General features: G+C 40.4%; 1 protein-coding gene across 4 annotated transcripts in view; it reads left to right on the forward strand.

Annotated features, from left to right (window-relative positions):
* Window positions 1-23,385, forward strand: part of galnt17 (polypeptide N-acetylgalactosaminyltransferase 17) — a 416,264-nt gene that overhangs the window by 38,991 nt on the left and 353,888 nt on the right. For all 4 annotated transcript variants that reach the window (XM_087977415.1, XM_087977411.1, XM_087977412.1 and 1 more), the window contains exon 3: window positions 8,698-8,881. In XM_087977415.1, coding sequence (XP_087833541.1) covers window positions 8,698-8,881 — 184 coding nt within the window. The remainder of the gene's footprint in view (window positions 1-8,697; window positions 8,882-23,385) is intronic.

Below are 23,385 nucleotides of genomic sequence, written 5' to 3' on the forward strand. Positions count from 1 at the left end.
ATAAATAGGAGTGTCAGACACCCTGTTCACTCTGAGAGCTAGCTCTGAGGGAGCAAGACCAGTGTCAAGTACTATGCAGATGTACATAATGGGTGACTTAGTGACAGGATATCGGCCTCTGTGGGCAGTTTCATCAACCTTTGCCCATTCACTCATCAAAGGTCCAACAGGACCTCTGCCAACTTGGTTCTAATGTGTTCATCCACCTAATGCCCTTACATCTAACATGCCACCTTCATTCAGTATTCACTGTTGGTAGACCTCAGGACTCATATACTGAGATTCAGTCAAATTCTGAAATATCAATTGATGAATTCACTATTTCTAAAAGAACAAGTTCATTGATAAAATCCTATCCATTACATTTAACTTCCTTTAATCTGCTATATAATATGCATTAGAATTCATGGTCCAACTTCAAAGAGTTTTTAATGTTTAACATGTAGCATTTGGAGTTGTCAAGCAAATTATGAAATGACTGGCACCCCACTGTGATAATGGAAAGTTGTGAAGTCAGTCTTGCAGCACTAATCTGATCAGAACCCTCAATAAAACCAAGCACTTTTTAGAAGGTTTTTTTTTTCAATTTTGTACAGGGAAGGAGTTTTAAATATTTTGACAGCTTCACAGCTTGGTTAGCACCTCCTTCTGACTGCTGTTTTGAAAGCTTCAGTGAGTTTAACAGCTCTGTTCAGTCTATGCACTGTTATTGCACATTCAGATCTGCTTTAACTCTGTCTATCACTGTCTTTCCAAATGTTAAGACATTTGCATTTTAGTAGTCCTAAACATTTTTTTCACAATTGTGAAAATGATGTCTGAAGGTGGAAATGTTTTGTTTGCTTCTGATAAAATTGGGAAGAATATAAAATCAGTTCTTAAGTTTGTAAAACAGCTTATAAAAGATTCTTATTCTTCCTCACTTCCTTCCCTGAGTGCAGTGTGGTGATAGTGTGCCTTCAATAGATGTGTCTGTGCTGTTTTCTCTTGTAGAGAAGTATAGTCAGCGGTGACACAGTTGGTAAACAGCTTTTGAGTTCTCCCTGGGTGGTTTTTTTCTTAAAAGTGAGACAAAGAATCATGAATGGGTGGGGTTAGGAGCCACATCGACCCAGGGAAGTTTTTAATTTTGCTTTCAGTTAGTTTTTCCAGAAGTTTTCCTCTGGCTACTGGAGCTAAAAGCTTGAGTTCCCTGCTGTTAGAGTGAAGTCTTAAAAATCAAAAGTGGCAGATTGTTTTTTTCCTTCTGGATAGAAGAGAGAGACAGCAAGTGAGAATCATAACTGTTTTACTGAATTGCATTTGTGCGAGAGGATGCGTTTATGGGATGCTGCCCATATTGAAACAGTTGATGATTAGTGGTTAAATAATATATTATCTTATTAGGTATTTCTGTAGAGTAAAGTTATGCCTGCTCTCCCTTTTGTTCTATTTTAACTGTGTTGAATGAATTAAGTGTGTTTCGAATAAAACCTAGTGGTGGACCTATCGAATTACATCTGGAACACAGCACCTTACATTTGTGTTTAAAAATATGTTAAGGTTAAGGCTATCTCTATAATATGGTTGGAGGGTCTGGTCTGGTCCATTACAGTAGATTGTTGGTGATTATTTGCAAAACCACCGTTAAGTGCTTTGCATTGTTTACCAGGGTTACGGTGTGGAGAAAGGGCTAGAGCTATCTCAGCCAGACAGTGAGATATTTATCTTATCCACCTCAATGTTAAATACATAGCTGATTATGCAGACTACTCGGTCCACTTACAAAAGATTACCCCATTGAAACAAATTATATATTGATGGTTGCCCTGTTGGAAAAGATTTGTTCAGGTGGAATTCTAACTACTCGGCAAATTATAAATATGCATTCTTTACATGGGGGATCTGTACCTGAAACAAGGAAAAAGTAATAATTTTATACCTTCCCAGGTATTATCTGCTGTTCTTTGAACAACACTCAATGTTAATGTGATTTGATTAGATTTAGAAATGTTTAGGATATATTTTTAGTTTGCTAAGTAATCCTATTCCTGTCTATCAATTGTAGATAGATTCAATACTATTAACAACTTTGGCAAAGTCACTTACTTAGCCATTCCTTGCATACTGTGTAAGGCAGCTTCTTCATTTGCTTCTTCAGGAGATTAGAGTATAGGCACAAGCAAGTCTTCCTCCATTGTGATTTATCTTCTTCACAGGCAATCTCAGGCATCTCTTGGGAACAGAGTAGAAGGAGTTTGACAGATTTAAATGTCCAAGAGCACAAGGAAGAATACTCAATCATCAACCTGCTGCTCATAATATGACTGCACCAATAGCAGGTACAGTAGATATTGGTAGGAAAGGCAACTGAATTGGAAATGACGTAAATCTGTTTTAGAAAATCTTTCCAGACAGCCTGAACCACTTAGCTTACCACTCAATAACCAATGGCAGGAATGAGAGCCTGCAGCAATATGGCCTTGAAAGTGCTCAGGTAGGTGATCCTAATAGTTACGCTAACAATACCCACTGATACCCTCTGCTACCTAATGTTGCCATTCCCTGAGGAATATGAAAAGAAAGTGAGATTAAAAGAGTTATCAGAGCTAACCAATGGTCAGTGCTCTTCTGTAATAAGCAGTTGATTTCACCATTAATTATATATTCTGATTAAGGATTGGTTTTGAGCAGCAAGAACTTAAGTAGGGGTATTTACTGACAAGTCCAACCCCCCCCCCCCCCCCCCACCTCAGCACCCATCTTTCAGGGTCCCATGTGCTGATCTTCAATGGGGAGGCAACTAGGAAGTGATTCTCTCCCTATCTTCACTGAAACTAGTTTCTCCTTTTAAAAGGAAAGTAAGAGAGTGTGAAGAAGCTTTGCTTCCGAACAAACAGAAGGCTACTGAAGATATGAGTAAGCAGAACAGGTGCAGGAAGTTAGCAAATACATCAGTGAGGTTTTCACATCTTTGCTACTTCAGGCTGGTAGTGAAAGAGCATTTCAAAAGCAAAGTGGCTGTGAACAACTTTATGCCTCCCTGGGAACATTTCAGTGAATTAGTTCATGTTCTGAAACACAGGGCTACACAATAAGGATGAACATAGAAAATATGCTTTGATAATTATATTAGTTGAGATGCTCAGAGTCTCTATTTACTGAGGCCACCCTGGGGACGCCATCACAATCTGCTGGCATTGAATGACCAATTGATTAATAACCTCAGGGGCATTTATTACTATGGCCAGCTTCCTCCATAGAATTGCATTATCCTTTTGTTAGCCTTTCCATGCTGTCACAGAAACATTGTGTTTCCTTTGCCTTATTGCTAATAATAACAAATCAAGTGAGGAATCCAAACATTTTGGGCCATTGTCTTCCAAAGAATCAGACACTGCAGTGGTCTTCTAAATGCTGCTGAAATGCTTTAAGCTGCAGTAACTGCCTACATGTCTTTAACACATCAGTTTCCTTTTCTTTGCATTTAACTTAAAAGAAGAAGACCTGACAGGCTCTGTTACTGGTGTGTAACTGCCTCTGCAGATTCTCCTTTTTCCACCTCTCCCAAACGATCACAGTGATTAGGTGGTGAAGTCAGCAACTGCCTGGTTGTTTTGTGGATTTATTTCTGCATCTCCACTGTACGATGAGGAAGTCCAAACTGCCATGAGCTTCTGGTCAGTCAGAGACCTTGGAGCACCAAAGTGATGTCCACGGCTGCGATTGATAAAGCATTCCCCAACCAGACTCCCAGAATGGAGGATTTCCCATGGGAACAGTGCATGTTTTATGATTAGATTAGATTGCTTACAGTATGGAAACAGGCCCTTCGGCCCAACAAGTCCACACCACCCCGCCGAAGCGCAACCCACCCAGACCCATTCCCCTACATTTACCCCTTACCTAACACTACGGGCAATTTAGCATGGCCAGTTGACCTGACCTGCACATCTTTTGGACTGTGGGAGGAAACCGGAGCACCCGGAGGAAACCCACGCAAACACGGGGAGAATGTGCAAACTCCACACAGTCAGTCGCCTGAGGCGGGAATTGAACCCGGGTCTCCGGCGCTGTGAGGCAGCAGTGCTAACCACTGTGCCACCGTGCCGCCCACGGTGGCACAGTGGTTGGTATCTGGGGCAGGGGTTCTGGAAGCCAGGAGATGGTGCTTTCATTAACCGACTCCTGGCTTGGTTCATGTGCCTCAAACATGCACAGATTAGAGCAGATTGAGGGAGCATCCAACAGCATTCACTACCACCATCCAACCGTACTCGCACCGGTTAATCAGGCAGGTTGGCTGACTCTTTCCTGTCCCATCTTGGGGCTGCAATAATCGCAGCCCAGGCACTGCAAGGCCCTTATGTATTAGTTAGCCACTTAAGGATTTCAATTGGCAGTAGATCAGGAAGGTGGAGCTTGAGCCGTTCTGTCCAGAAATGAATCCAGCTGGAGCAGGAAGGTGATGGAGATCTGCTGTGCCACCTTCAAGTCTAATTAAGTCCAATTCTACTCAATATCTCTTCCAGTGGCTCAGTGTCAGATTTTGCTTTTGAATGACATTAAAAGTCTACATAAATCTAAGTTATTCTTGATTAGGACCTCAAAATCATGCCACAGAAGGCCACACTTATCATCTCTGATTTTTCTTTGGCTGTTTTTAGCCCTCCATTGAAGGATAGCTGTAAGAATGTACTGATGTTGCTGGATAAACTACTCCCTCAGTCTATAATATTTCATGTGCTGTCACAGGCAGAATGGAATATTTAAACCAGTGAGCTGAGTTTGCATTGTAGCCAGTACAACAGCTGGTGATGTTGCCCTAGTCCCTATAATGCTCCTCATGAGGAAATTCACTGTAACATCTGTTCAAGGACAATTCCAGGCAGGGCAAATTGCATTCATCCAACACTTGTTGCTGTTCTGTCACAAACATTAACTCAGACACATCCACCTCAGGGATTGTTTACAGTAAGTAGAAGGGGAATGCCACAGTCAGTAAGAGAGCCTGAATTAGCAGCTACATCTGGTGGTGCCAGAGTGGGAGCCTTTTAAAGATCAGATTCCAGGACCAAAACTCTATGAGGGTGAGAGATAAGGATGGCAGAATTTGGGAACCTTGGATGAAAAGAGGTCTTGAAATTTGAGTCAAAAAGGAAGCATGCGTAAGGTTTAGGAAATTGCGATCAAATATAAAGGAATATAATGGAAGCCAAAAAGAACTTAAACAAGAAATGAAGGTGGCCAGAAGAGACCATGAGATGTACTTGACAAGTGGGATTAAGGAGAATCCCAAGGCATTTTATAAGTATATTAGAAGTAAAAGCGTAACCAGGGAAAGGATAGGTCCACTCAAGGTCCAAGGATGGAATTTATGCATGGATTCAGAGAAAGAGGAGGAATCTGTTGCCTTGGAGGGTCGCTTGCATCCTGTCTTGAATGATGATTTTAGAGATCAGATGTTCACTGGCTAAGAGACTCCTGATTAAATAAATGTATCTTAGAACACACTGCCGTCAAACCTGACATGGGCACTGTGAAGCAGCAGAAACTCATCCATGAATTAGAAGTAATGGAATGATGGAGAAATGACTTTTTAAAAAAAATATGATTTTGCTAGCAGAAGTCATGTTTTTTCGAGATTTGAATTTCCATTTCTTTCAGAATTTGTTACAAATCAACTTTTGTCAAATATTCTGGTGTTCAATCACAAAGAAGATTTTTGGAGGGTGAGCCTGGCTAAATGATCTAAGTTTCAGTCTGAAAGCATTTTGGGAACAGTGATCATAATTCATAAGTTTTAAGATAGTTATGGAGAATGATAAGAATGTAGGAGATTTACCATGATGTTGCCTGGATTGAAGTGTATTAGCTGTAAGGAGAGGTTGGTCAAACTTGGGTTGTTTTCGCTACAGCACCGGAGGCTAAGAGGCAACCTGACAGAAGTATATGAAAAGGTGAGAGGCATGAATAGGGTGGATAGCTGGAGTCTTTTTCCCATTGGTGGATATGTCAAATACTTCGGGGCAGAGGTTAAAGGTGAGAAGGGAATGGTTTAAAGGAGATGTATGAGGAGCGTTTTTTATACAGAGGGTGGTAAGTGCTGAAATGCATTGTCAGCAGAAGTTGTAGAAGCAGAAAAGATGGCAATGTTTAAGAGGCATTTAGACAACCACATGAACATGCGGGAAATAGAGTATTATGGACCGTGTGGAAGTAGATAGGATTGGTGGAGAATGGCACCATGGTCAGCATCGAACTGGTTGACTGAAGGGCCTGTTCCTGTGCTGTACTGTTCTATGTTTCTATGTTTCACATTGAGAAGAGGTAAGCTAATGCTTTTCTGCTAAATGCAAAGGCTATGCTCACATTATAAGTTATCTTTGATACCTTTGGCTTACGCTCCATAAATTCAGCATCTGTTATACTGATGCTAAATTTGGAATGACAATATGTGATTGAGCCATTTACACATTAATTGAATAGATTCACATCCAATCTAGAACATGATAAGTGTTCCTTTGAGGTTTGAAAGCTTGACACATGCACAACATCTTTCACATATTACAATTATAAGTTCAAACTACTCCAGAAATGGCAATATGTCTATGTTGCTTCATGTGTTGGCCTCCTGATTAATTGACCATGCTTCAACCTGCAATCTCCAAATACATTGCTTCACAGATTTCTCATGTGAAACTAGTGTCCCTAATTCTGGACCAGGAGGCCTGGGTTCAAATTCGAGTTCAAGTCCTTCTGCTCCATAGATGTGTAATAACATCAATGAACAAGTCGATTAGAGATCTAGAATTGGTCAGAATATCAGGATGTGCAGGCAATTAAAAACTGCCAAATGGAGATCTTGTCCGAGGTGCTGGGCAAATGAACAAGAGGAAGTGCTGGCATTTGCAAACCATTTATGCTGACTATGTTTTGCACGTAAAATGGGGGCAAAAATGAATGAAGGGGTGGAAAATGCAAAAAAAGTGACTAAGTTTAAAAGGGAGCCTCAAAAATAATTGGAAATATGTGGCAGATTCTCATTTTGAACAACATCAATTAATATAGATATCCATCAATGGGAAATAATCCCACTCAAAATAAATTCCTGACTTTAAGAATGATCCTGTGTACTGAAGTTGTGATTGCAAAACCAAACACTTAGCAAAGGAAAATTCTGGGTCCAGTAATTATTCAGAATGATCTAACACAGGATATTCTCAGCCTTTTACATTGAAGTATAAATAATGAATTTTAAAGGATTTTAGGTCATATTGAGTAATTGACGATGAGAGACTCCAGGTCAGATTCAATCACAGTGGGAACTGAGTTCCCATTTTAAAGAGAAAATCTTCAGTGGTAATAGAAATGAAAGAGTGAATAAATTTTTACATGGAATAGATGTGCTCTTGTCAGATTAACTGTTACGTGAATGAAAGGTTGAATCACTGGGGAATGATTTAAAGGTCAAATCACTAACTGGAGTTTTCATCTAAGCAATTGCTTCGAAATATTAAAACTGAAGTCTTGAGATAGAAATTTGTTTCAGCCTGTTTTGTTTTCTCAGAGTGAGGGAGAGGGAGTGAGATGATCAATTTAAAAGACAGAGGTTTGCAACTTGGCTGAAATTTACCCTCAAACTTCAAACGTCAACAGCAGATAGGGGGAAGAAATGGCCTAGTGGTATTATTGCTGGACCGTTAATTCAGAGATCCAGGTTATGTTATGGAGACCTGGCTTTGAATCCCACCATGACAGATGGTGGAATTTGAATTTAAAATATATTTTAAAAATCTGCAATTAAGAGTCTAGTGATGACCATGAAGACACTGTCATATGTTAGGAAAAACCCATCTGGTTCACTAGTGTCTTTTTAGGAAGGAAACTACCATCCTCACCCAGTCTGGCTTCCATGTGACTCCAGACTCAAAGCAATGTGGTTGATTCTTAACTTCCTTCTGGGCAATTAGGGATGACGCCTTCATTGTGAATGAATTTTTAAAAAAATTCATTTGAGCTGCAGATGCAGATCAGTTGATGTTGAGAACAGTCTGGCAGTTTGAAGATGCCCAATTTGGCCCAGCTGTCTCACTGACATAGGCCCGCGAGTAAACAGCCTTTGGGGGAGAGACAGGTGCAGGCCATCTTCAACTCGTTGGGATGACATGGAGCCTGAGTGGAGACCTGGCTCCTCGTGAAGTTAAAAAAAATTTACGTTTTTGATGGAAACCTTTCTTTAACGAACTAACATATTTCTGGGCAAAGTCTTAAAACAGATGGTAGGCCCCAAGAAATGGCAGTAAAGGGCTTAGCAAACACTTTAGGTGACCGCAAGGTGATTCTGAATACCTCTGGCCCGATATGGGTGGCAGGAGTTTCAGTTTACTTTAGAACTGTGGCTCTATTCTGACCCTGTAAAACGAGCGCAGCAAGTCTTAGTTCTCCTCCCATGAAGCCTATGTGACATTTTGCAAGTCTTTTTCGTTCCTGCCAAACTAGATTGATGGTTGAGGCACCAAGGATTAAAGAATTTGGAAGTTTTATTATCCTTTTTTGTCTTCAATCTGTGTTAAGTTCTCACATCAACACATAGGTACTGTTGTGAATGGCTTTCTTTTCCAAGGAAAAGTAAGACCATCTGAAAAAAATCTATATAAAATTTGCAAGATGATGTACTTACTGTGGCCCATTTTCATGATGTTGACTCCCACTTAGGCTTATCAAAATCTCTTGGACTGATTGAAGGCTTTGGAGGACGTGGACAGGGAGGATTGCCAGCTACACTCACTAATGAAGAAGAAGGAGAAGCTGCAGGAGCCTATGAAAAGTATGGATACAATACGTATCTGAGTAACAAGATTTCACTGGATCGATCTATCCCAGACTATCGACCAACTAGGTGAGTGACAACATGTGCAGCGTGCTCTTTTTGTTTGGGTTAGTAGCAATGTTTAAGAATGCATTAATTCCTTAACTATTGAGTTTTCAAATGGAATTGGAATGATGCCACTAAAAATGAAGGCTGGATTGCTAGGAAATGCTCATTGAAGGCATTGTGTACTCTGTGACTCAGATACTTTGACAGGCTTCTATTCTCCTTTTTTGACCTGAAGGTGATTGCTGGCCTAGAAAAGTATTCCATTCAGAGTTCCACTTGGATTTTATTATTTTCTTGAGGCCTTTGTAAATGATTGTCAAACTAAATTCCGTTAATTTAGTTATGGGAGACAGTGGCATGGTGGCAATAAAACTGGACCAGTAATCTCAAAATCCATGATAGTTTTGTAGAGATATGGCAGTTAGTGGAATTTACATTCAATTAGTAAATTCTAGAACTGAAAGCTATTCTGAGCAATGGAGACAATAAATTATGAAATAATCATTTATCATAAAAACCCATCAGTTTATTCAAGTCCAATGGGGCATTTGCTGTCCTGGCCCAGCATCCAAATCCAGAGCAATATGATTGACTTAACTATCACTGAAATAGTCTGGCAAGACTTTCTGGGGGCAATTAGAAATGGATAACAAATGCTGCAACATTTGGCAACACTAAAAAAAAAATCCAATGGAAACAGATTACACGTTATCAACTCCTGTTCAGTTCAAAATGGATTTCAATTACCTGAACTCATCCATGATTGTTAAATAACAGAGTTAAATGAACATTTTCTCTTTCCCTGAGCTTTAAGAATGCTAATTGAAAATTAATGTATAACATTTCTAATTCTTCTTTGAAAACATGTGCTTTGACAGGAGTTGCACTTCAAATGTCACTGGTCAAGTAATAAAGGGCTATTCTGGAATAGGAGAAAATTAATGGAGATGGTTGGACAAGTTTTTTTTAAAAAACTTGTCATTTACCTGAAACTAATGCTCTGTCTTGGAGTACTTAACATTGAGGGCACCATTTAATAGAGGCAGCTACAGCAGCAGAACTGATGAGAACTATGTATCATCTCTTTTTGGGTGGTCAACATATTAAGTGTTAATCAGGAAGAAGACAGGACAGTAACAGGCCATTTTTGGATTTAGTGACGCCAGGGTAGAAACCAAATTATTGATTGCCAATGGGACTGTTGTCATGTGGTCACTCACTGTCAGCACTCATAACACTAACCACATGGGTCCAGTGCTGCAAACTGACCAGTGAATATTGAATCATATTCAGGTAGTAGCCCTGACTTGGTAGTCAATGGCAAAGGAACACTGCTCATGTTTAACCTTGCTAATAGCAGTCCACAAATGTTTGCGGTCAATGTTTGAACAGAAACCTGCTAAATTTCAAGTGGACACTCTCTGGTGGGTATTTGTGGTACTCTGGGTGGGGAAGAAACTGAAGTGGCTCGACAAAGCCTCAGACTAAAGAATCGTCACTATGACATGCAGTCCAGGATTTTCCAGTAGGGCGACATCCCAACTTTGGGGTCATACACAGGTCACGAGCCTGTGTGGTTAGGCAGTGGGATTAGATGGGAAATATCGCTGGAGACAGCTTCTTAGATGGCCATTGGTGGAACCATTCCAGCAGTCGAATCAGAGGCCTGACAGCTCTGATGATTCAGCAGGACTGGGAGAGGGGAGAATCATCTCCAATAGCAAGACTATGCTGGAGAACCATCCCAGTGAATTACAGCTGTACTGTGATTTCACCGGCCTACACACCTTCCAGCTTTTCATTCCAGTGTTATTAAAATCCTGCTGCTGAGTCTCAGCCAGGAATTATAAACCAAGAACTGTAAATATGAATTGGATTTAAATGATGTCCAGACAACAAAGTAAGACAAAACAGTTGGGATTGAATGAGACAGGCAAGAGACATAGAGATAAATTAAAACTAAATTTTAATTTCTCTTAGCTTTTGAAGGAATGAGACTCTGTATTCATATGGGTAATATAAATATTCCCAAAGGTCCAGAATTTTCCAGATTTCTTTCCTTAAATAGCCTGGGCTTTCACATAGTTTTTCACCTTCCTAAGAGATTCTGTGGCTTTTGGTTGAATGCAAAATATACATTTTGTAATACACAAAAAACATTGGGTGAGTGGGTCTTTTTGTACCCTTTATCTGGTTTATGTGAACATGTATCAGCTTGAAATACTTGCAGTAATTTGTTCAAATGCAAAGATGACCATCAAAATGGCCACCTGCGTAGGAACAAATGGACCTTGTATTTCTTACTGGGGATTAATGTCCCGAAGCGGGAATGCATTTACGCATCATAGTCAATGTTACTACATTTCATGCATAACAATGTCACTCTCTGCGTAAGAACAGTGTGGGAAGCATAATCCCTCATCTGCAGTTGCATGTGTACAGTTGCCCGACAAACAACTTTGGAGAAAGTGAGGACCACAGATGCTGGAGATCAAAGTCAAAAAGTGTGTTGCTGGAAAAGCACAGCAGGTCAGGCATCATCCGAGGAGCAGGAGAGTTGACATTTCGGGCATAAGCCCTTTATCAGGAATCCTGATGAAGGTCTTATGCTCGAAACCTTGACTCTCCTGCTCCTCGGATGCTTCCTGACCTGCTGTGCCTTTCCAGTGCCATACTTTTTGACTCCATCAACTGTGGAGGCCAGGGACTGCAATCTGCAGGTGGTATGATATAATCCTTCACCTGTGGGTTTGTGAACATTGGGAGCAGTATTTCACTTTTACATTTGACCATTGACTCACAACCAATATCATAAAAAATGATGCAAATAAATCCTATGGTTTCTATCACAATGTGAATTTGTGAAACTTAGTGTGCTTTGCATCATTCATATTCAATTATCCAAGATATTCATAAAGTTACTTGGAACAGAAATGCCCTCAGATTCTATCAGGTATATTGAGCATCAAATTCTTCAATGAGCATACAGACGCTACAGCGTGCCTGCTGTGATGTATGTTTTCAATGCATAGCAGAGACTGCCTTCAATTTTTCATTTACTTACATTGGAAAGTACTCATTTAATATCTCAAGTCACATCTTGGTCCTCACAAGAATATTTTTCTCCCTGATCAGCTCCAACCTTCCTTTGAATGGTCTTTTTATTAAAAATTGCATTTGTAAATTATCTTTAAGTGTCCTTTAATGGTAGCTGCTAATCTATTGTCATGTCCATTCGTTGCCTCATTTACTTCAGTTTTTAGATGTCTGCTCTTTCTACATTTAAGCCTGAATCTCTGCTGTGTTATGTTATGACACAAGCAATTGTCGAAACCTTATTTCAATCTATATTTCTGTAGTTATCCAGCAAGCCGTCACCCTGGATAACCTACCTTTCACCTTCATAGAAATGTATCTATTTTCCAACTAAACTATTTTCACTTTGAATGCCTCCCATTGTACGATATTGTTTTCCAAATCAATTCCATACAACTGTACCAAATTTCTTTTCAAATTACTGCAGTTAGTTTTCCTTTATTGAAACATTTTTATGCTGAATTGTTCCTTGTCTTTTCCATAACAACACTAAACCTGATGGTTTTGTGATCCATCTTCTCGAAGTGCTTCCTCAATGTAACATGATCTACTGATTCTGCTTCCTTCCTTTTTGGACTGCAAGCACGCTGCTCAAAACACATCTCTTGCACGTATTTCAGCAATTCCTCTATCTCTTTGCTCTTCACACACTTACAATCCCAGACTGTAAATAATCAAAGTTCATATTCCTGCTATCTGGTGGATTATAGTATGTACCTTTAGTTTATAACACCCTTAATATATCAAAATATTCCAGGCACTTCAAATTATTAAACAAAATTTGAGAGCTAACCACATAAGGAGATATTCAGTTTGATGAGTAAAACTCTGGTCAAACAGATATATTTTAAGAAGTACCTAATGGGAGGAGAGAGGTTGCAAGGTGGAGGGGTTGAGAAGAGAATTGCAGAGCCTAAGAGTCTAGGTAGCTGAAACCATGGCCACTAGTTGGGGAGAAAATCAGAGGTGCACAAAAATCTAGAATTGGAGAAGAGAAAAAGTCATGAAGGGTTATAGGACTAGATGAGGTTAGGCATGAAATTTCTCCTGAATTTACAAGAAATAGAGATACTTATAAATTCTAGCATGGCTCGAATAGTTTTTAATTTCATTGTGTTTAAACAGAGTAGTAGTACTTTGAATGGGCAAATTAATATATTTAATTTAAAAAGTAACCCATCTCAATAACCACCCTTTTGAAATAGTTGATGAAATTGAGTTATTCCAACTTTTCAAAGTCAGGCTGCAATTCACTGGAGGCCAGCCATATCTGGTTTCCATACAGCTAAACGTATGCTTGCTATGTTTTCATTTGTCTTTGGAATATGGCAATTGTACAACTGTAGTCAAACAAAATTGATTGCTGTGGTCAGCCAACAATGTTATTATTTTTATATCAGGCAACTATCAGGGTGGCAGAAAGTGAATGACATCGAACATGGTCATTTTTCATCCAGCATTGTTGAGCATTTCAGCATTTGCATCAATTGAAATTTTAAATTACATTGCTCGCTTTTCTCCCCTTTGTAGAATCACAGAAATTACAGCACAGGAAAAGGTCATGCATTCAATTCTGCCAGTGTCAGTACTAGCTCCCCAACTGCAGGAACCTAATTATCCTTTCTTATTCATCATTTCCAACCATTTCGCTGATTCCCTATTCAATGATATTATAACTTCTACTTCTGCAGTTTCTTGTATAGAATTTAGTGAATTCATTCACTCCCTATGTAGGAAAGAAGTGTCCTATCTGCTCATCTTTATTTCTCTTGTGATAATTCTTATTGTATGGTTCTTTTATCCTGACTTATGAATCAGTGAAACAATCTCTTACTATTTACCTTAAAATCTTTCATATCTTGAATTGCATAATTTACTATGCAATTTTCACATTCAAATGCCCTGGTAAGTTTTGATGAGTGAAGTATATACCTTGCAATCTGAATCTTTTCTGACTTGCAGCATAGCAGCATGATTGGCTTGACTGCAGTAGCTTCTAGCTGCAGTGTGCAGAAGATTTCCATTCTGTCTTCAGTCCCTGTCTTCAATCCATCAGGTGCAGTAAAATGTCACAAACTAAACTGAACACCTATCATCTAAAACATCTGTTCAAATGTACTTACACTTTGATGATTTACAGTGGCAATTATATTAATCATATCCAAGTCGCAATATGCATAAAAAACAATATGGTGCTGCAAGGCTTTAAGAAATTATTAATTCATGGGAACTGAGTACTGCTGATTAGAACAGCATTTATTACCCATTTCTAATTGCTGGAATGGAGAAGGTGCTGGTGAGTTTCTTCCTTTGAAATGCTGAAGTGCATGTGGTGTAGGTACACCCATAGTTCTGTGAGGAAGTAACAAGATTTTGACCCAGAGACAGTGAAGGATTGGTGATGCCATTTGAAATCAGGTTTGGGAGCGATCTTACAGGTAGTGGCGTTCACTTGCTTCCTCTTCCTGTTCTCGATGGCAAAGGTTCTGGGTTTAAAGAATCCAGTCAAAGGAACCGTGATGAGGAGCTACAATGCACCTTGTAATTATTATACACTGTGCTGCCTTGAGCCTCCATTGTGGAGGGAGGAAATGTTTAAAGTAGTGAATGGCTGCTAATCAGGTAGGTTGGTGGAAAGCATCTTGAGTGTCAATGGAGCTGCATTCATGCAGATGAGTGGAGAATATTCCATTGTACTCTTTACTTATGTCTTGCAGATTGTAGACAGGTTTTGAGGAGTCAGAGGGTGAGTTACTTGTTGCAAAATTTCCAACTTCTGACCTGTTTCTTGCAGCCACAGTGTTTATATTGGCTGGAAGGCTGCTTTGTGAAGCCAACAGTGTGGTTTCTATTCCTGCATTGGCTGAGATTATCATGAAGGACTCATCTTCTCAGCCTCTCCCCTCACCTGAGCCTCAAGTTAAACCACCCACCAATCATCTCTCCCTAATGATGGCCCAATGGTGTGATAAGATTTTGGTGACTTTCATCTTTATTTATATGGTTAGCCCAGTTCAGCTTCTGGTTAGTGATAACCTCTAGGATGTTGATAGGATGTTCAAATCAAAACCAATGAGCAGGATGTGAATATTTTGGGATATTTAAGGGTATTTCTGTGTTGGTAGGTATTTTGATTGGAAAGAGGAAGTCAATTCCAGTGAGATGTGCAACTAATGAGCTGCAAATGTATGCAGAGAGGCCACCCAAAAGTGAGATAGTCATTTTGACATCTATGGAAGGAGGTTTTAATTCTGCAAGTTTAAAATTAATAAAATGTATTTATAAAATAAAATTCATTGAATAATGGAGCTATTATTTAAACTCTATCTTTTTAAGTGATGCAGCATATTGCTATGCCTATTATGTAGGGTATTTAAATGAGCCAAATGCTCGTTGATTTCTTTAGTCAGTAGTAGCTTTCAGACATACAATAAAAATTGAAGAACACAGTAAGATGCATTTGTTCTAAACCTTTAATTCTTTTTCGCAGTGCTATTGAATCAATCATGATCAATGCAACAGTGTTGTTTTGACATCTGATAAGAGCACAAGTTATCTCTTTATATTTTGTTAAGGTCAGAGCACAATATCATGAAGACTCTGTAGAATACTAATGGGAAGGTAACCTCACATTGTCTGGTACCCTAGCTTGGTCTGAGCTCTGGTAGGCATGGGATCTGAACATCTGCCAATATTTCCAGCTATTTCATTCATATGTGAAAGTGCACAAGATCAAAAGGATTATGTACCAGATATCTGTACTAACTTATAAGTATTTCCAAACCTACCAGGATAAAATTCCTGGATTTGTACATTAAAATTACAACATGGAAATAGTCCATTCAGCCTGACCAGTCTAAATCAATATTAACCCCCCAGGCAGATAAGCCATTCCAATCCAACTAACCAATCCTGTGCCTATCTGTCTTCAATCTCCTTACCTTTGTCCTTCAAAATAACTTAATTCCACTGGTGTGTTGGAGGCTGAGGGATGACCTTAAAGATTTATAAAATTCTGAGGTCTTTTTCGAAGGGTAGAGGGGTAGGATTTAAGGTGAGGCAGAGGGAAGATTTAAAAAGGGACTTGAAGGGAAACCTTTTCACGCAGAGGGTGATGCATGTATGGAATGAGCTGCCAGAGAAAATGGTGAAGGTGGGTGCAATAACAACATTTAAAAATTATCTGGATGGATACATGAATAGGCAGAGTTTAAAGTGATATGAGCGAAATGCTGGCAAATGGGATAAGATCAGTTTAGGACATGTGGCAGACACGGCTGAGTTGGGCCCAAGGCTTTGTTTCCGCGTTGTATGACTCTATGTTGATACAGTTTGCCAAAATCACTTGTTTAGGGAGTGGACATCCCACAGTCATAACACTCTGTGAAGATACTTTTCCTGTCTTCTGTTCTCAATTGCTTACATTTAATATAATTTTGTGTCTCATTCTTGGCCCCTTGTACTTAACATTTCAAATAGAGGAAACAGTCAATTTCTATCTGCCCTGATGGCATTATTTCAAAATGTTAAGTATTACTATCATATTGCACTATAAGCTGTAATAAAAACAGAAAATGCTGAAAATTCTCAGCATGTGATATCTATGAAGAGTGAACAAACAGAATTAATGGGTTGAATCTTTCATTCAGCCTCAGCCTCAGTGTGTGCACCAACTTTGTGAGGGTGCCTCACAAGTTACATTAAAGGGAAATGCTTACTGCACTCTGATTCCCTCCCCATCCCAAACCCATATTCCCCTTTTACCTCACCAATTTACCAGTTTGAGAATGGGAATGCAGCAGCTACTGGTTCACAGGTGGCAGCTCAGTGCACCAGGATCAGGTCACAGCTTTTGCCACCTAGATGCCACTTTCGTGCTGAGGGGAAGCAGGCCACTTATGGGAGAGGGTTGTCCTATAGGTCAGAAAGCAAGGCAGAAACATGTGACCGTAGCAACACAGTGAAGTGTCAGGGTGAAGGGGTGGCCAGTGGATTACATCTTGCTACCTGGCGCAGTGTTGTGTCAGCATCAGAACCGGTACCTGTACCTGGCAAGCACAAAACATGTGCATGAAAAGCACGGTGACCTATCCACAAGAAGGCTATCACCACAATCAACTCAGGGGCTGGCTGGTTTCTAGTTTAGAGCCTTGGCTATGGTCAATTGAGTATTTACTCCAACTCAAGTCACGGATCAATGACCTTTTCAGTCTGAATATTGGGCCACTGTTTGTGCTGAATGTCAAGCAAAATCACCTTGGGGGTTTAATGATTTGTCTGGGGAGGAATGGGCCTTGCTAGCCAGTTGTTGGGGGTAAGGGAAAGGTGTGTGTACAGAACCCAAGGGGTTTGTAGGGTATAACTGGCATTGAGGCAGCTCCCTTCTATGGATTGCTCTGGTTATATCCTCTAGTTGAGGGAATGGTTTACAGTCAAAAGGGCAATTGAATCGGGTGGGATATCATAGGATGGGGGAGGTGACTGATTGGTCTCAAAGAGTGGGGAGTCAAGGCAAGTTATTGTCAGTCTGACCTTGATATAGTGATGTGAGAGGGTTTGCAAGGGTGTCAGGAACTGAAGGTAAGGCATTATTAATCATAACACAGGGGCTCAATTGAAACAAGGGGAGAATGAAGAGTCATTGGGGTGTTACATCCAAAATTAGTGGGTTACATAGTCTCCTTTTATAGTCCCATTCCTTCACTGGTAACAACAAATGTTAGATTTAACCAGCTGGTAGTATGGACAGTTATAAAGGTCTCAAAAGTTGTGGTGCAGTGTTGGTGTCCCTACCTGGTCAGGAGATCAAGGTTCAGATCCCACCTTCTCTGGAGTTGTCTTGTAGCATACCTAAACAGGTTGATTAAAAATATTCATATATTTATTGGTCTCAGACTGTGTCAGATACTGTATTATGAAAATATCAGCCAGGTTTCTATAGTCAACAATAACTCAGTTTTTATCAAAATCAAACTTCCTCAAACAAAGATTCAAAGATTCACAAACAGTTTCAACTATGAAAATATATATAACTACCCTTCCTTCTTCACATATGTATCTCCTTCAGTTCACTTTAGTCTTTTGAATGCTTTGTGTGACCCATCTTCTTGAAGTAGGACTGCACTTATCCTAAGTCACAATTCTCAATATGTCCTGATGGAACTTGATGTCACAATCTTTTGATGAACCACTATTCACTCTTCATCTGCGCATCTGTGCTGGAGGTCTCCCCTTTTACGCCACAGCATTAGGGAGCTCCCTCTGGTTCAGCTTCAGTTTAGGATACAATCAATAGCTCTCCACATAGTGCCCTTCCTGAACATGAAAGGGTTCCAACCCTTAATACTCAAATTATTTGTGATCACAGCAGACAGATAGTGCAAGACTGCACTAGATATTCAATGAGTTTCTGTGTCTCCTGAGATCTGGACCACTCAGAGTTGCTAATCTCCTTCAAAGGCCCTCTGTCTCTGGGCAAAAAGAGATGTCTCCTCCACAGTTGGTTGATGACACCTCCTAAGGAGTCTGCAGACTATTGCCAAAGAGGAATATAATGCTGCCTAATGCTTCCATCAGGGTCTGTCATCAACTGGACCACAGGCTTTCTGAAAATAGATTCCAGTGCCACACAATATACCCAGACAGATTGTCTTGCATTTTTGCTTTGTACTATGTCCCTCCAATCTCCATTTCCAAAGTAGTTGAGGAGAAGATGCAGGAATGAGAGGAAACCTTTGAGGGGGAAGGTGAAGGTGAATCTGAGGTTCCTGAAGTAGGCCAGGAAGACCATCAAAGAGAGGAAGAGAATGCAAGCATCCATTGAGACAGACGGCTGAGAGAGAACCTTATAGCGCACTGCTCCCAGGACAGTTGAGCTGGATTGAGTCTTATTCTGCTCATAAGTTGTTCTGCTCTCTGTGGGCACAAGGATTGGGTTTGAGTTCTCTTGTCCACCTCAGCCCTTGCCATTGATGGCTGGAGTGATGGAGTACAGGTTGAAGTGCATAAACTGCAGACACTGACCAATCTGCCACGTTTTGTGTGAAAGGCAGCCACAGCCGTTCTCATGAAAGGGGACAAACATACACATGCTGGAGCCATCACTGCCGTGAGAGCGTGAATAATCTCCTCCAACTTTAGTTCCAGTCTATCCAGTGCCTCTGCCATGCCTGCCTAATGTTCTCCTGCCTCTGTGTGCAGGTTGACCATTTCTGTTCAAGTCGACTATAGAAACACAACATCTGCATGGGACTCAGCATGATTCCTGAGCTTCAGCAGTCCTCCATGTATCAGTGATTTCAAGTCCTTCCTATGGACACTTGTCAGTGATGTGCTCATCAGACTGTGTCTTCAAGCCTGCTCGAGCTGATATCCATCCTCAAGTGACTGGATCTGTGCTAGTGGAGGGTGCAGGTGAACGCATTGTTAATGGGTCCTCTGAGGATTCAAAGACTTACTCCTCAGAGGTGTTGCAGGCACAGAGGGGACCCAAGCTGCAGCCTCTTCCATTGATGGCTGTCACTAGTGTCTGCAGAGGGAAGAGAAAAGCTTGATGCAGCAAAGTTGCAGAATAACTTAAGTAGAGCTATGAGTTTGCACATCTGAAAAGAGTAGAGGTGTTTGTTACATACTTGGTTGATACTGAGGTGGATGTAAGCTCTTGAGTGCACAACATGTATTGAACATTGAGGTTTGTATTCTGGGGCTTTATGAGCAGCCTGTGCTGTGCTAGAATTAGAGTGTTATAAGTGAGAGAAGATGGTGTCACTTATCATTGTGGAACACATCAGATCACTAATTTGTTTCTGGCATTGTTTGTGATCCATTTTATGGGGTCCATTGGCACTGACCTGTACTGCCACCTCATCCCAGGCCAAAGAGGTTTGATGGAATAGCCTCCTCGTGCCATTCTCAGGGGAGGCTGTCCCTTTTCTCAGTGAGCCAATCCAGCAGCAAAGCAGCATCACTAAAACTGGCTGCCAGTTTCTGCTCCTTTGCTCCACTTCTTACCTGTTGGAAGTGACTATCATAGGCTCCCAGTTATTCCTGACGTGTTCCTGAAGTTGCTGGCTTTCAGTGAGTCAAATGGTGTCCAGCTCCCCTTTAAATGTGGTGCTAAATGCTTCGACCTTGGAAGATTCCATCAAATGCTGGAACTTCCTTTTTGCTTTGTCACATATGATTCACCAAATCATTTGTACAACATCTCAGTTGCATAGATAATAACATGAAAAACATGAGATGCTCACTCACTCCAGAAATTGGCAGATTTCATGCTTTCTAAGACACTCACTGCCAAAATTGAAAATCTTTAAGTCAAAATTGAAAATCTTGAACATTGACATGTTTTGTCTTTCTGGGTTGCTGAGTATTTCCAGCAATTTCTGTTTTTATTTCATATTTCTAATTTCCATGATATTTTACTTTAGTGCTTTGTATTCTAATTCTGCAAAATAAAAAGTCATGATTTGGAGGTGCTGGTGTTGGACTGAGGTGTACAAAGTTAAAAATCACACAACACCAGGTTATAGTCCAACAGGTTTAACTGGAAGCACTAGCTTTCGGAGCGCAGCTCCGTCATCAGGTGATTGTGGAGTATAAGATTATAAGACACAGAAGTTATAGCAAAAGTTTACAGTGTGATGTAACTGAAATTATATATTGAAAAAGACCTGGATTGTTTGTTAAGTCTCTCATCTTTTACAATGACCATGTTGGTTTCAGTTCTTCCATATATACATTCCAAAACCTTTTTTTAAAAGTTATATTCTCATAACAACTGGTGTCATGTTGGCTCAGATAACATATTGAAGGTGTGAGCTGCCCTGTGTGAGACTGTCTGTGCCACAACGGTCAGGCTGATTCTAATCTAAAAAACAGATTTACAGAATCTTACATGGATTCATGCAGTTTTTGAGCAAAATAAAATGTAATTCTGCGAGTACAAATTCACCCCACAAGTGTGTGTGTGTGTGCGTAAAATGCAATGGGGTCACCTGTAGTGTGACATGGACCCAAGGTCCCGGTTGAGGTCATCCCCATGCAAATGTTTCTTTTTACCTCTATATTTTCTCAGCAGCCACTATTCTAGTAAATCTCTGTTGGAATTTTTTTAATATCCTTTCCATGGAGTGGAGGCCAACACCACACTAACTTAGGGTATTCTAACTTAGGGTATGATTGAAGTTTTAAATGGCTTGTCGTTGCCTCTTAGCTTTATTATTGTTTTCTTCAGGTGACTAAATCAAGGATCCAGTGAACGTTTTGTACACCTTCGCCAACTTGAGGTGACGCCCTTTATGTGAAGTGAACCTGTATATCTCAAACTTTGTTTTCCTCCAGCTCCAATTCTTTTTCCATTCAGAATACATTTACTATTGTTCACTTTGCTGCAAAATTACATCAACTCAAGATTTAACACAGATAAATGTATCTAGAGCATTTTAGCCCATTCTCATTCTTATAGGTCACGTTTTTGCACATTGTTCTTGTCTTCTAAGAAATTAACACTATCTTCTATTTTGCAATCATCCACGTATTTTGGTACCAACCCTTCCAACCTATATTCAAATAATCCAACAGAAGAGGTGCCAGACCTAAGCCGTGTGGGACATCAACATTAACATAATGAAAAGTTGCCCTTAACTTCCGTTTTGTTTCTTCCCTTCTAAACAATTTATAATAGCTGATATACCACTTTTAATTTCTTACCCATTAATCTTTTCTCGTAATCTTCTGCTCCATTGTCAAGATTGTTTCAAGTCTATACATATTGCATCATTCCATTTGTGTTCCATGTCAACTACCTCTCAAAGAATTCTATGAATTATGACAAGCACAATAGTCCTTTCTGAAATCTACGCTGGTTAGATCTAACAATTTTTGCTTATCTGGGTATGTGGTATGTAGAGGTTGTATTCTTACATTGCTGTCTGATGCTGCTCTAATAACAAAAATGTCAAACATATAAAATGTCAGAAACAGGCTTATTACTTATTACAATATACAAATTAATTCTGCGGTGAAAATGAATTATTTTTACTAGAATGAGCTTGGAGACATTTTTAACCTAACACAACATCAGTGAAGTGGGTACAATTCTAGGTTTAATGCTGTCTTGAAATAAATCGTGAGTATCTTTGGGCAGGATGTAGCACTGTGATTTCCCTCGCTGTTAGCCATTTCCTGCCAAAGGAGTTAGCTTAAAATTATTCATGAAACCATTGAGCCTTGTTTTAAACCATCCGCTGCAGATTACCTGCACTTCTAACGTCCAAGACACATATCATTGATGCTAGTTTCCAAAGTCTGAATTCTATAGCAGCAGCTTTTGCCAGAAGATGCATCTTCCAGGACCTTCATAAATTAGATCATAGAATCCCTACAGTGTGGAAACAGGCCCTTCGGCCCAACAAGTCTACACCGACCCTCTGAAGAGAAACCCACCTAGACCCATTCCCCTACCCTATTCTTCTGCCTTCAAAGAGGAATCTCGATTATCCAAATATCAATTATCCGAATTTTGGATTATCCGAAGGAGATCTCAAGGTCCTGATAGAAACATTACGTTAAAGAGCTGTTTCAACCCTGATTGTGTCTTTTGTTGACAGATTAAAAATGAACTCGGATCACTGAAATGCTGCCAAGAACAATCCTGGACAGTCCTGGCACCGTCCCCAAATGACTGACTGCCCGCCCTCTCCCTCTCCCTCTCCCTCTCCCTCTCCCCCCACACTGTCCCTGGAATTTGACATAGGGGTGGACCCTAAACCCATCTTCCCCAGATAATCTCTCCAACATTGTCCTGCTCAAAATGTTGCGGTAAAAAGTTTTGTGTATGTGTTTGTGTGTGTACGCGTGCACGCTATTTGGAGACTTACCCCACAATACAGCAGCAGTCTTACTGTTGGTATACAGTCCAGCTGCCCCAGAGGAGGCAAGGGCATGGATAGGAGTTGGACAGTGGGTGGGGGTGAATAGGGTGACCGGGGTTGGGTGTAGAGCAGGCGGGAGACAGTGTTGGATGGGGTTGAGGCGGGGGGGAGCAGACTGCATTGGGTGGTGGGTGGGTGCTCGTGCACAGTGTCCTGAATGGGGAGTGATTTCACAGAAAACTCCAAGCCCCAGAGGAAATCAATTAACCGAATAATCAATTATGTGAACGAATAGTGCTCGCCCATCTCGTTCAGATAATTGAGATTCCTCTGTACTCCTAACTAATGTACCTAACCTCCACATATCTGAACAATGTAGGCAATTTAAAATGGCCAATCCACCTAACCTGACTGTGGGAAAAAAACAGATTTTGGATTAGTGGTGCTGGTAGAGCACAGCAGTTCAGGCAGCATTCGAGGAGCAGCAAAATCGATTCCTCATACATCACACGTGACATCACTTCCGCCCCTCACATCATTGCTGATGTCACGCGG

The sequence above is a fragment of the Chiloscyllium plagiosum genome, unplaced genomic scaffold (assembly GCF_037043375.1).
Source record: "Chiloscyllium plagiosum isolate Xiang-an unplaced genomic scaffold, Cpla_swu_hap1 HiC_scaffold_31, whole genome shotgun sequence".
NCBI lineage: Eukaryota > Metazoa > Chordata > Chondrichthyes > Orectolobiformes > Hemiscylliidae > Chiloscyllium > Chiloscyllium plagiosum.